At 44.8% G+C, this 14,858-nt stretch overlaps 1 protein-coding gene across 1 annotated transcript in view; it reads left to right on the top strand.

The window, feature by feature from the left end:
• Positions 1-9,861: 9,861 nt before the first annotated feature.
• TMEM135 (transmembrane protein 135) overlaps positions 9,862-14,858 on the top strand; it is a 186,802-nt gene continuing 181,805 nt past the window's right edge. The window contains exon 1 of the mRNA XM_074860305.1: positions 9,862-10,093. Coding sequence (XP_074716406.1) covers positions 9,953-10,093 — 141 coding nt within the window. The 5' untranslated portion in view covers positions 9,862-9,952. The remainder of the gene's footprint in view (positions 10,094-14,858) is intronic.

Here is a 14,858-nt window from a genome sequence, read left to right as displayed (position 1 = left end):
TTTATTTTTATTATTGCTGGATCAAGCATTTGAATATGTACTTATCTATCATTCTTGAGCAGTGTAATTTATATTTGGAGGCTGACAATTCATTTAGTTCCCCATAGACATATAGATGAACTTAGAGAATAGTGAGAGTTTATGTGAATTCCATTTTTCTCAGGCATTTTTATTCCTCAGAGAGACTTCCATGGGGCCAAATTACCATGAAAACTAGATTACCATGATATTTCAGTTCCTTATGGTAAAAGTTCATGTCATTCATTACTGTTGACACTATACATACATCCTTGGGGAACTATGAAAAATATAAAAAAACCCTCCTAAAAATGTGCATAAAAAACATAAGAAAGCTGCCATTTAACCCAAATATACCCCGAGCAAAGCTAAAGCCAATTATTTCCTAAATATGAAAATTTCAGGCCACAGCTGGGCACAGTGCTGTATTGAGAGGTAAGGTTATTACTTGGATTATGACATAAAATTGCTCCAGATATGTGAAGAAATCAGCTGGAAAGAAGACAACACAAACCCCTTTGCTCTGAACACAAGGTGCAAAGCAGCGAAGAGTCAGGCTCCCAATTTAGACAAAAGCCACTGTATCTGCTCTTCCAGTGAAACCAGTTCCTGAGGCTAAGACCTGGATTGAGCCCTCCTTATTTTAATCTTGTAGGAAAGACTCTCAAGGGGGCACTTTGCCACCACACCAAGACCACTGCAATAGAGGACAACCACTGAAAAGGCCAGTGATGCTCTCTGTGCTGCCCCAAACCCTGCCTCTCCTTCCTGCACTTCTGACGTAGGGGTTGTGCAGCCAAGGGCGAGTTTTTTGATAGGTTTTGTCATTGCTGGGTTAGTCTGACATCGAATCCCATGTAGTCAAGGCAGACAGAGAATGTACTTAAGAGTCCAGATCAGATGCAGAATGTGGCTGCACTGGAGATGCTCCACTCTCCCTTGACTGTCAAAGGAGCCTAGGATGTCTATCTCATTCCTCAGCTGCTCCAGGCAGCTGGGTAAAGAGAAACTAACATAGGCTCAAGCGTAATAAAAGGTAGGGATTAAGGAAGAATTTATGCAACAACCCTTGGGCAACAGTGCATGATTGTAGGATAAATATTCTTGATTTCAGTCTGACTAGAGGATCATTTTAACACCTTTATTGTAAGACTCTCACATAAAGTGTAATGCCATGCCCCTCCAGCCCCTGAATTATGAAAGGATGATCTGGGTCCCAAGAACATGATTTCAGTAAGTAAAAAGTCAGCATTTCAGGAGATCATTTGTTAAGTAGACACATGCGAAAAGAGGATTTTCAAAAGTCCTTCTAGAAAGTGGTACTGGTAAGAGATGGCCCTGGGGTTTATTTTCTTCAACTAAAACAAACTGACATGCTGGATGTTAAATGACATTTATTTCAAGAAAATGAGGTTCTGGTAAACTGTACTGTAAACCTGTATGTCTCTTTTTTTGGATCATCAATAATTATAGCTCTTCTGTACAGTGGTAAAAGCTATATACTCTTTCAACCTGGGCTATTTAATTAACTTAAAATTTCAGTTTATCACCTGAAAATACACTTTTCTGTGCTATTTTTGCATAAAATCTTTCTCCCTAAACAGAGACAGATGTAGTTCAGTGGAGGTGGGAGTGCTGGGAGGGGGTATAATTTCTTGCATACATTGTGAATTCCCATGTAAATTTTACTAAAGTTCTGGCATGAGGGAACTTATTTGAAATATATCATTTGGGTTAATGCTGCTTTGTGGTGCTGAGACATAAATTGTACAACCATGGACATCAGGTCATTAACCATCCTTAGTGCCTTGTTTTTAGGGGCAGCATACTATCTCAACCAGGGCTGTATCAGTTTCCCTCTGGGTGTTTGACTGAAGAGATCTGTATAAAATATTACCATTACACCTCTTCTTAAAAAAAAAAAAATCAGGCAAAGTCCTTTTACTTTCTATAAATAGGATGTAGAAGGAAGGTGCTTTCCTGGTGTGGGAGGGGAATGTAAAATGATATCATGTCTGACCAGTTACCTCATCTCTACGCACAGGCACATGCACATGCATACTGAACTCCAGCCAACGCAGTAAGTTTTCTGCTTCCTATCTTCAAAACCTTCCAATGCTAAAAAACACTATAAAAAAATCAAAAGAAGCTTTGTGACAGTGACATGCATCAGGCTGCAAAATGACCTCTCCCAGGGAGTGGTGAAAGCCCTATCATTTATGTTATAAACAATAGTAATTCTTAACACATGATGTGCACAAAGCTGGACAAATATTAAATGATCTGCAAAACACGCCTTTGAGATGTTACTGCTACAGAGAGGCATGGATGGGGGTTTCGGGCTTAGGGCCCAAAAAGCAAACTTTTTCCTCATAAAGAAATTACACTCAAGTTCATCTCTTCTAGCTGGGTACTCTGATAAGATAACTCCATGGCATTTACTTAAAACTAGACAAAACACTGGAAACTATTCTCTGGAAGACAATATTGGGAGGGCCAAGGAAATAACCTATTAGTTTAAGGAGTGGATTTTTTTAGAGACACTGAGTTAGGTGTCCAACCTGCACTGAAATCCAATGAGATCTGAACATCTAACTCCCACAGGCTTCTCTGAAAATAATGACCTTAAGATGTTAGATTTTTCTCTTGGCCATGCCAGAGTTAGTATGAGGGAAGTCTCTGCAGGAGATGTCTGTAAATGAGATCAGAACTCAACCATAAAATGCTGACAAAGTCATCTGGAGCACACAGAGCTGTGCTCAGTGATGAGTATACCATTTCTTTATTTTTGTGTTTATTACTTTTTTTTTCCCATGTGTTGTTTTTGGTTTATCGGCAGTTTTTATTTTATTATAATTTACTTTCATTTGCTAGTTCTCAGCCTGTTTACAGAGAACAAAAGAATGCACAATGTAAAACAGTAGAATAATAGTGTTTATTTTCACAAGTTTGGACCGATCAAATAACTCACAAGTCCCAAAGTGGAACCATGCCTGAGGTGGGTTAGGTCATCTCGAGTGTGGGGAAACAAACAGAAATATCCCATTCTTCACTATTGTTTATTATATTTATGTCACTTGAGAGCTTTAACAATACCACATATATAAAACATTTGTTCTTGCTTTCTGCGCTATTCAGAGTCTTCTCAAGGCCTTTTGGTGCTTTTTTTTTTAGGGACACTGCAATGTTGCTATGCTTTAGTGACTTTCTCAACTGATTTAACAGAAATGTAAGAAATGGCCCCTAGGAATGAGCCAGGGGTGCTGAAAAGGAGGTTTTGTTCTCTGAATGCTTGTATGCTTAAAAATGTTTCTTTTGAGAGTTTTAACTAGTTTGTTTCAACTTCTTTCCCCGATTCTTTTTCATGTACATTCAAAGCTCGAGCCTGTTGTTGCTATCAGTATCTTTGCAGTCCCATCAAATCCACAACTGGTTTTTATACTGTCTTGATTTTTGACAGGAGGTCCAAACGTGGATGCCTAAAGCCCACCTAAACCCAGTATTTCAAAAGCTAGTAGTAATCATGGGTGCATTGCTTCTTTCATTTGCAATTTGAAGCACTTTCAAGATGCCTCACAGCAACGGGTGGCTGCTCAGCCACTCTGCTGAAAATAAAGGCAAAGGGGGCAGCTTGCCTCAAAGAGCCTCCTCCAAGCCATTCACCCTGTTCACAGCTTTGGATGCCCATATTCTTGCTGAAGGATGATGTAGTTTATCAAACCCATCATTGCAGGGTGACCTAAAATCACTGCTAGTCTGCTTGAAAATACAAACCTGCAAAACACAGTGTTTCGGTAGCTGCTACTTAGGCTGTTAATTCTACTGCTGTGATGTCCAAGAGCTAGCAGCAGGAGTGATCAGAGTCCTGAGGCTATTTCAACATGAGCGTTTGAAAATTAAGTCACTGAAATGTACTGTTCATTATTCCTCTGGAAAAAATCAGGCTTAAATTGAAAGCCTTTTCAGAAGTGCTGAGTTCCTAGAAACTATCATTACTTTTCAAAGGAGCTGTTGGGTGCTCAGTTGCTTTAAAACAACAACATTTCTATCTGTGGGCTTAGCAGACCAACTTGATGGACTGACAGTTTTATTACAGAAACATTTAAGTACACTAGGAACTTCAAACAGAAAAAAAATGGCTCCTTCTGAGTCTTTTCTTAAGTTCATGAAGCTATTCATGACTTTGAAAAAATTCTTGCATTTGAAGCATAAATAATGTTGCAGTAATGACATCAAATAAAATGGAAATGACTGAAGAGGAGGGGCAAACAAAAGATTTTTGCTTGAGGATTTCATCATTCATTCCTGTCTCCTTTTTCTCTTCTATTTTCTGAAAGATCCTTTGCATCGATGCTGCTGACGAACAGCCAGCCACCGACTGCTCCTCCTGTGGGCAAATGGTAATGACTGGCTTTTATCTACCCTACCTTACAGCCAGAACTCTCTATAGAGTATTTATCTCAGATTTCATTGAAAAGGCCCAAAAAGGAGCCAGAGAGTGAACTGGCTATCAGGTGGCATAGACGATGGAGATCCAGAGCTCTAGTTCACTCCCTGGACCTCTTTAGGTCCAAGGAGACCCATCTAATGCTGCCTCAGAGCCCCATGTGTGCAGCAGTGCTCTTTCCCACTCATAGTCATGGAAAGCTGAACATCGTCCGCAGGTTTGAAGGCTGCTGCCCCCACCTGGTATACAGAAATGAAGGACATGGAAGTTATGTGGGACAGGTCTTTCCTGACTGCTGAATTTGATAGGCATTGAGAAGGGAGGACGGCAGAGGAAGCACACGAGCTCCAGAGACAGCGCTGTGACTGTAGAGCTTGGGCAGACGGACCTTCTGAGAGCACACACAGATGAAGGCAGGGAACTAGCCTTTATTATCTGGGCGAGGGAGTTTCAAGCATGGGAGTAGGCTGAGGTACCAGCATGATGCAAGATGTGATTTTGCATTATTTCCAGAACTACAGAAAGCACTTTCCTGGAAAGCTGCAGAGAAGCAGCAGGGTCACAGTTGCTGTTCTGGGCTGCTGTCCACATGCACTGCCTCTTACTCATTTTCTAGTGAACCCACTGGCTTAATTTAGCCTTTAACAACCAATTCTGTCACCTGATTCAGAAAGAAGAAATCACTGTCTCCAGGAACAGCAGCACCATATGCTAAATACATATGGAATATGGCTCAGTATGTCATCTCCTGGTTTGGCCTGCAGAATCAGTGTGGTGAACATTATGATCTTGTTTTCTTGATGTGATCCTTGGTACCTCTGTAAGAAAGACTGCAACATTTATTTCTGGAAAAAATCCAGATTTCTATAAACTGGGGGATATTATTGTGTGTATTAAAATATTCACAGGGTATTATCCCACAGTCCATCCCACATTTATTTTGGAAATTATTCCATCTGGAAAATGGGAAAACTTCCAGATAATTCCTTTACCTTGAAATATCAGCAAACACAAGGGTATTTTGAGGTTATTCCCTGCTAAAAAATGAACAAGTAGCACTCATGGATATAAGCCAGAAGAGAATCCCTCTTCAAAAATGCAAAATTGGTTAAGTTTAAAGTGTACGTAGTTTCAGAGACAAGGGTGAAAAGTAGTTCTTAAAGGGTCCTTTCCTTGCAGGAAAGTAAAACCAGCTCTATTAATGGCCATTAATTCCCATTCAATACAACCATTTTATGTATTACTGATACATGTTACAAGCTTGTGATTTATTTCTACAAAACTAATTATATACTGTACCTACCATTTGTCTTGGACTCTGAGAAGAAATGGAGGTTGGAGCAACATCTCTCAGTTCCTATGCAGTAAACTGAAGGAACCAGATGTCTGTGTGTAGACATTGCCTCCACTGACCTGAGCAGAAGGATGAATTTAATCCCTAGCTTTTTTAGCAGCAGAATATTTTTCAGTCTGGATTTCATAAATTTTATGATGGAGGCATGAGACAATCGCACAGATGGCAGGAGAACAAACCAAAGGACAAAAACAATGAGAGTGGAAGAATGGGAAAAGAAGGAAAGTGAGTGAAAAACAAAAAAATGCTGGAAAAAGCAGTTCTTATCGGATAAGAGAAGCTACTTCCAGAAATGAATTTCAGGCACTGAAAACTGCGTTAGTAGGGAAAAGCTGAGGGAAAAGCTGGATCACCTGTCCCAAGGGAGAAAACAAATACATGGCAAAAAAAGCACAGAAGTTGGAAAGCAGCGTGAGGAGAGGGCAAAGCATTACATTTCTTCCAAAGTTAAAATGTTTCCAGATTGTTCTGATATTTAAAAATGTTTAGAAGGAAGATTTCCCAGATCCCAATGGATTTGGAAGGCAAAGCCTCCTGCAATGTGAAGTTCCCCATTTGGCTTCTTTCCTCAGGTTCTTTTTTTTCCCTGTCTGACTTTGTTCCAATTAGTTAAATGCTGCAACTTGGATTCCCAGCTAGACCACCTCGTAACACTGATACCTGCTGGCTGTGAAGGCAGGCAGAATTCTTCACACCTTCTGTCACTCATGGGCTGAGATTTACTTGTAGACACCAGATTTGTCAGGTGCTGAAGGTATTAGCAGAAAATGTTCTTAGACTGTGAGACCCACTGAAATCTGGAAAGGCAGGCATTCAGCATTCAGCAATTGCCACCCAAACCATCTGATCCCCTAATATAATCAGTTATCATCAGTATAAGTAAACTGGAGGACAGCAGTGCTGTCCACCAGTTAAGGTCTCTTGCTAAAGACTGAGTCTGGCCCTGGACTTGTGCTGAAAGCTGTGTTTCGTTAATCCAGCTGCAAATGGGTACGCAGGCAACTGGAGCAGAGTCTAAATGCAGTGAGATGCTGCCACATCACTCCCCTCGGTGGCACAAGACATGGAGACTGGGATATCGTAGCTTTCCTAGTCTAACGAGGCTCACATGCATATCTGACATTTTTGGCAGCCTAAAGTTTTATTCAGACATATTGGTATATCTGATACTGCCACATTCATGAGGACCAGGGAGTAAGCTGAGCACTCTCTACTCCTCCACCATTCACGCTGCATAGCAATTAGCTCACTCTCTGGCTTTGTTTTTGGGACTACTCAGAGTAACTCTCTCCAAGGCACCTGGATGTTACAAGGCAAGTCCTGAAAAGCCTGTGCCATGTCACCTGGCTTTATACCAGGATTCATCACTGATGTTCATTTAAGTAACATTATAGAGAGCCTGCTCTTCCTAGTATGCAGCCTTGTTCATGCGACAAGAAGAGCTCCTGAAAACCCCAGGTATTTTGGGGGGCAAAAGTAAAGGTCCTCAATGTTTTTTTAATTCATGTGAGTCCTTCCTTTTCCAAGACGACTTTGTCCCAGTTCCAATCAAGGGTAAGTTTCTCCCAGGACAGAGTAGGCTGGGATGGCATCTGATGCCAACTGGGCTATCAGCAGTATTTCCATGCTGCTTTACCCCTAGGGCTTCTTCCCAGAACAGTATTGCAACCCCATGGAAAAGGATTAGGAGCAAGGTCAGGGCTGTGCCGCCTTCTTTGTTAGTCCATCGTCAGAATCTGCCTTGGCTGGCCCAACAGGAGAGATCCAAAAGCCTCCAGTTCTGAGCAGGCAGCTATTCAGTCAGATCAGGGTTGTGGCACAACTGAACACAGTAAACAGGGTATCTTCTTGGGTCCTTCTTTACCAGTTTTCTTCAACTCGAGCAGTACAAGCCCTACAAAACTAGGACTGTTTGCAAAAATGTGTCTCAGAAGTGAAATTGCTTGTGCAATTATTAATATTGTATGTGCCATAGCTCCCTGCCCACAAATACAAGGCAGCAAGCACGCCTTAAACCCAAGAGTGGTAGCAAAGCCAAAACACGCAAGCAAGTGCGCCAGAATCCATATCTTAGGCAATAATTGCCTTTTCTGCCCACAAGCAGCTCTTTAACAGAGCAATACAAAAACAGCAAGCAAGGCGCTGGGTCCAAGCCAAAGTCCAGACAATGTTGCAGCAGGTTATCTTGCCAACGCTGCTTCCCTATGAGGCTCAGCACACAGCAATATTCACTCCCTTTTTCAGCCACGCAACCGCAGCCGCAGGGGAGCTGCACCTCAGCACTAAAGCTGAATTTAAAGTTATCTCTAGGGTCTTCTACTAGATTTTAAATACAGACTGTCATAGACAGAGGTCTACCTAGCAGAGGGGTGGTCGGTCAAGCACGCTTGACTGAAATAGCATAACTGAACTACTGAGGTCAAAAATCTCCAGATTTGCTGGGAGTCTGCAAATAGTCTCTCAGCAGCTCCAAGTTCTGTGAACTGCCCAACTCACCCATCTACGGGCTGCTAAATTTGGAATGCAAGTATGCTCTTGCACCCACGGCAGGCTCCTTGGAAGGAATGGTAAAGGTTTTTGCAAAATTAATGACAAATTTGCTCTATTTTGTTGAGAGTGGTACGGACTGGTCTCAGGTCTGATCAAGGAGGGGAACTCTGCAGGCTCCGTAGGAGGAGGATTTAGAGGCAGGCTGTAAGGGGGAGGAATTTTCTTGCCGTGGATCTGTTCCAAGTCTGTATTTGACTGCAGGTTATTTTGTTGATCCTCTTATTTGTCTTGGGACATATGTCCCATCTAGGTCTTGAAATAACCTCTCCTGACTTGACCACTGCACAGAAGGTACAGAGTGTACTTGCTCCATCAGGACTGAGTGTTCGTAAACTGTTACTTAAGAGGGAGCTAAGTAAAATCCCCAGGTCCTGACACACACAGCCCCTTTGGTCCCAAAATAATCAAAATTTCAAGCTGGAACCAGACACCAGTTTTGCAATGAACTATAACCGTGTCATCAGTCACTACCTTCACAGTTTCGTAAAACTCCATCACATCCCACCCCGTGTCTTTGCAAACCAGAGGGAATCAACTTCTTTTAAGCTTCTCCTCACAACGCAGTCGCTCTCCCTCCCTTGATGACTTCAGCTGCCTTTTTCCCGCTCAGCTGCGTCACCAGATGTGGAGCCCAAACTGCACACCCTGCACATCGTGCTCGGGCTGGGGGTGCGACGAGGCTTTGAGCGCCAGCACAGCGCTGCTGCTTGTCCAGTCTCCTGCTGATGTGCACAAGTCACCCTGCCGATGTGCACAAGTCTCTCTCCCTGCTGATGTGCAGCCCGGGTCAGCTTTCCCGCCGCCTCCTGCAGCTGTTGCTGCAGCGCTGGGAACTGCAACCCGCCAGCTCCGTGCCCGGCCATGGGGCAAGGCCGTTCTGCCCTACGTGCAAAACCCGTGGCCCTGCCGGGCAGGGGTGTGGGACAGGGGTGAAGGGACAGGGGCAAAGGGACAAGGGTGAAGGGGACAGGGGTGTGGGGACAGGGGTGAAGGGACAGGGGTGAAAGGGACAAGGGCGAAGGGGACAGGGGTGCTAATGTAGGGGTGCGGGGACAGGGGTGAAAGGACAGGGGTGAAAGGGACAGGGGTGCCAGCGACAGGGGTGCAGAGCAGTGGTGAAGGGGACAGAGGTGCCGATATAGCAGTGCAGGACAGCGGTGCTGGGGACAGGGGCAAAGGGGACAGGGTTGAAGGGGACAGGGGTGCCGGTGTAGGGGTGCCGGTGCAGGGGTGCCGGGACAGGGGCGAAGGGACAGAGAAGGCTCCAGAGGCGGCCGGGAGCGCGGCGCTGCCCGAGCCGCAGGGGTGTGGGACACGGCTCGGCTCGGCTCGGCACTGCCGGCGCAGCGCCCCGCGGCCCACGTGTGGCGCGCGCCCCGCGACGCGGCTCGCGCCACCCCGCCCCCGCCGCTCCCCGCCCCCCGGCGGCCGCGGATTGGCTGCGGGCCTCACGCGAGCGGCGCGGCGGGGGGAGCGCGGCTGCCCGCGAGTAACCCCGCCGCCGCCAGCGCCCCGCGCGACCTTTCTCCTGCATCGGCGGTGACGCGGCGGCCGCGCGCGCCCCCTCCCCGCGCGCGGCAAAGATGGCGGCGCTGAGCAAATCCATCCCCCACAGCTGCTACGAGATCGGTCACACCTGGCACCCGCGGTGCTCCTGGGCCGTCCTGCACGTCACGCAGGGGGCCCTGGCCGAGTCCCTCCGCATCTACGGCACCCTGTACCTGGTGGGTGAGGGGGCGGGGGGGGGCATGAGGGGAGGGTCTGGCCTGAGGGGGCAAGGGCGTGAGGAGTGTGGTGAGGGGGGCTGGCCTGGGGGAAAGGCGCAAGGGCTGCCAGGGAGGGGGGAGTCTGGCCTTGTTTTTGGGTGGAAGGCCATGAGGGGTATCAGGGCGGGGGGAGCCTGGCCTGGGGTGGAAGGAAAGGGTACAAGGGGTTATGGGGTGGGGAGGGGGCAACCTGGTCTGAGGTGAGGCGGAAGGGCATGGGGGTGTTTGGGGTGGGCACAAGGGGTGTCAGAGAGGGGGGCGTCTGGCCTGGGGTGGGGAGGAAGGGCATGAGGCATATTAAGGGAGGGAGGCTGTTCTGCTGTGAGGTGGGAGGGGTATGTTAGGAGAAGAAGGGTAGGAGAGATGTCGAGGAGCAGCCTGACCCTGGGGTGGCAGGGCAGAAGAGCAAAAAGGATGTTTCGGGGGGAGTGTGGTGCTGGGGAGGAGAGAGGTGGTGGTGGGGCAGCTTGGTTTGAGGGCTGGAGAGCGTAAGGTTGTTTGCGGGGAGAGAGCCTGATGCTTGAGGGGGAGTGTGTTGAATCTGGGCCTAGGAGGGGAGAAGAAGGGCATAGAGGGTGGTGGGGTCTGGTGGGATAACGTGCTGTGAGAGGGGTGAAGCTGGTGGGATAGGAGGTCATGGGCACGGGCACAGCCTGAACATCGTATTTGCATCATTTTTCAGTACCTGTGATACCTGACTTAATATTTGCCTGGGAGGCTGGCGTTGTAGGTTTGGCAGTAGCAAGTGCAATGCACGCGTGTATTGCTGTTGGAGACACTCAGGTAATCAGTGCCTTAGGATCGAGGAGATTCCATTATTATAATGAAGCAAGGGTAAAAAAGGTACATTAAGGCTAAAGGAGTCTTGAATATTTGGAAAGTATCCTATAGGTGAGGGATCTTAGCTTGGGTGTGCAGTTAGACTTGGTTATATCACCTCAGTTGCAGCTGGCTTACTTCCAATAAATTAGGGTGTAGGTGGAGGAGTCGGGATCTGTTTGCATCCATCTGTGTAAACATATCCTGAAAGCTGATCTAAGCGGGAATCGCTGCAGGTGAACACTTTCTTCTGTCCCCACCTTTGTGTTTCTCCTGTAGTGGTGCTTGGAGTAGTGAGCTGGCTATCAAGCTGACCCCAAGCTAAGTCTTAAAGAAAGAAAAAAAAGTCATTGAGTCTGTGGTTTCAACTCTGTACCAGTGCTGATACAACAAAATTATCGAGCTATTTAATAAAGAGAAGGGAAGGAGCGGGACTGCAGCAGTCCCAACTTAATTCATTTAAGCTCCCGTTGAAGTGTTGCATGAGTGAAAATTGTGGCGACATCTAATTACATGATAAAAAAAGTTAGTAAGTGGTAGCAGTGTGGACCTAAGGAGTTGTCAGGTCTGACAGTGAACATTTTCACTCTGAACTGGCACAAACAGAAGTGGCAGCTGTTTCTGTGAGCATACAGTGAGCTGGATCAGGAAACTAATACAGAGAAGAACATTTCCTCTCCTCCTCCTCCCTCCCCCCCCCCCCCCCCCCCGTAATTTTTTATTTGTATCTGTTTCGGATTCAGTTTGCTGTGTTGGAAGCATGAAGTTTTGTACCAGCAGAGAATGGGCCTGAAATGAGCATGAGAGGTGTAGTGGTGGTCTGTCAGGTCTGGCTAAGGAGAAAGCAGCTTAAACAGCTCTGTAATTAAAGTTCTCCAGCAGTCAAGCCTGGTAAAGAGATTCCTGCTCATAGCTGTGTTATGGTTCACTCAGTTGTACAGTCACGGGTTATGGGGAAAGCTCCCCCTTTTTATTTCTTTGAAAAGAAAAACAAACCTAAAAATTCAAAAAGTTTTCCTGATCTCTTTTACTTTGTGGCCCCATGAACAGTTATAACTTGTCACAAATCCAAGGTAGGGTGGGAACCTTCTCAACCAGTGTCACGCTGTACTGCAAAACTTCTGCATCAGTTTTTACGCTACCTTCTTTACAGTGTCTAATTTTTCTTAGGTTTTTGTTGACAGTGTTAGCTTGACTTATCAGAGTAATCTAAAGCTGACCTCCTCTAAAATCTTGCTGCTGCCTAAAGAGGGAGGAAGCACCTGCCTTCCTTTGCGCCCAAACACATAACTATACTCCTTTCTTTGTGTGGACTTGGACCTTATCTCTTCTTGAGCACATTCATTCATTCACTAACCCAGAAGAGGTTACTACGGTGATTTTAGCTGGGGTAATTTTCAGGTGCATTAGTTGAATTGATTTATTAAGCAGGATTTGACGAGCATCAGAGCCAGCAGAACATAAAGAGTGAAAGGGTGCGGTGGGGATGGCAGGGAAGGAAGCAGAAGCCTTGCACATTAAGTAGGTTGGCAGGGAAAGTGCACTCCTGAATTAAGAGAGTCATTACTAATGTCATTCTTTGCTGGACTTAAAGCAGTCCTTGAAAACCTTGTATTTGTAAATGAAATACCACAGTTGGACAGTGCGAACGTTCAGTCCTTTTCTGCGTTCTGAGAGTTGCATAAGGGGATGAACTTAAATTATTTTATCTTTATAGTTATGTCAGCATATGTTCAGAATATTTCTGGTACTACTTAGTCCCAGTCCTTTGTACAGCTCAGCAACAAAAAATAGCACTTCATTTTTCTATGTCAAGCCTGTAAAATGGCTTCTGCTTGCTTGTTCCTCCTGTTGGCTCAAGCTAATAACTAAGGAAAGTAGATGAAAGAGTTTCCTCTCACAAAAGCTTGTGTGAAAATGAATGAGAATGAATAGATGAGAATAAATTGCCAGAGGTTGTTCTGGGAGAGAACGTGGTTAGGGACAGTTATAATCCAGAGTCTAAACTCGTAACATCTACACCCCACAGCTCTTAAATGTTTTGCTGCCCTTCAGTCAATGGGAGACTGATGGGGCCAAATTAAGTGGTGCTAGAATTTGATGAGTAAAATACTGGTTTTCAGTAAATGGCTGCAAAGAGTCTTTGCTTTTAAGTAGTGCTGTACTAGCTTTGTATTTTTTTTTTTTTAATAACTGTGCTTGAGTATTTTTTTTTTAGTTGGAAAAAATATCTTCAGATATCATAGTCTCACTGTCTTTATTTTTGCTCCAGTACCAATTGATTGCTTTACCAAAAATAGGTTTTATATCTAAATTGAATTGTCCATCTGCATATGAATTGGCTGACAGGGATGCCTATTTCATAATTAAGACTGCTTCTATTTCACAAAGCAAGGTCCCAATGCTCAAGTCTTCTGAGACCCACTTTTACAGGGAAAAAAAAAAAAAAGAAAAAAGTTAAAAATTGCTTAACACCTCTTCCCCCAGAAGAAGCCCCAATCTCCCATAAACCTTATAATTATACTTTTTAAAAACTGCCTGCCTTGATATCTTAAGGAAACTTTACTGAAAAAGTCCTTCATCAGAGTTTGTGTGTTTGTTCTATCTGTACTTCTGTTTTAGATTACTCAAAGCTAAAGAAAATCTGAAGGTGTAATCTTGTGTTTTCAAAGTTGAAGAATTCAGACTTCTAGAAATCACAGAGGTGTGGAGAAGAGAATGATTTCACAGGGAGATTGCATAAAGCTGGAGAGGGGAAATGAGAGGCTGGAATATTGTATTTGAATTGTCTTGATTTCTGTTTCCTGGGATTTCTGTTGATTTCACATGGGAAATCTGCCATTCATCACATGCATTAGAGCAAAGCCCTCTGTTTACTGAGAGTCTGTAGGTTTTAGGCACTTGTTTGATGATGGCGCACATTTTGCAGTAGATGAATATGCTTAGTTGTTAGTTATCAGAGGTGATTTGATCTGGTGGTAACATTCTCTTTTAATCTAAATAAGGTAAAAATCATCTGTTTGCTACTTTGCAGTTAAGCTAATTCGTCTCACTTTTTGCTTGTGGGATGTCAAGAATCATTTGTGTCATTCACCTTTTCTTCTCCTAGTCTCATCATCTGTTTTCTTCACTTAATTTAAGCCAGGCCTCCCTCCCTGCCTCTCCAACCTAACTTCTTTCCTGCCCTTCCCCTCTCAAACACAGGCCTTCTCCTGCCCTTATCCAGCACCGGCCCCTTCCCACCCTACTTCTGCTGCCCTTCCTTCACCCTGTGTGCCTTTGCTGCTAAATGACAGAGCCAGGGAACAGCTTGAACACTGGCCCCTTCATGGTTCACACTGACAGTTTGCTCGTGGCTCACGCTGACAGTTTACTCATGGCTCTCACTCCACAGGGCTCTCTCCCAGACAGACCTGCTGGCATATCAGAGAGGAGCACCAGGGCTAAAGCAGCGTGGATGCCAGCAGGTCTGTTCAACCAGTCCTCTGGACAGGGGGGTGGTTTGGCCAATTTTTTAGCAGAACAGGTGTAACCTGAGTCTGCTTCCGGTACATTTTTTAATGATTCTTGGGTCTTGCTATATTTTATTGATTTCTTTCACTTAATTTATTCTCATACCCTTTTCATACTCATTTTGATCCTACTTTTGATGCTCTTTTCATACTCATTTCATACCCTCCTTTGTAATATTTTTCATACTTGTGCCATATCTGCATCCTTCTGTACTTGTAATAGTCTTCAGGTTCTTAGATGCCAGTTGCTTCTTTCTCTTTCTGTGTCAAAAGTTTTTTTCCTATTTACGATTACAGTGCAATTGTCTTTCTAGGCCCTCTGACCCCTGAGTATCTGTATTCTTTCTCTTAATCTGCATTATTTATTTTGTAAGCTCCCTAGGATGGCATTG

The sequence above is a fragment of the Strix uralensis genome, chromosome 2, assembly GCF_047716275.1.
Source record: "Strix uralensis isolate ZFMK-TIS-50842 chromosome 2, bStrUra1, whole genome shotgun sequence".
Taxonomy (NCBI): domain Eukaryota; kingdom Metazoa; phylum Chordata; class Aves; order Strigiformes; family Strigidae; genus Strix; species Strix uralensis.
The sequence above is the reverse complement of the archived record's forward strand: the minus strand, read 5'-3'. Positions and strand labels throughout refer to the sequence as shown.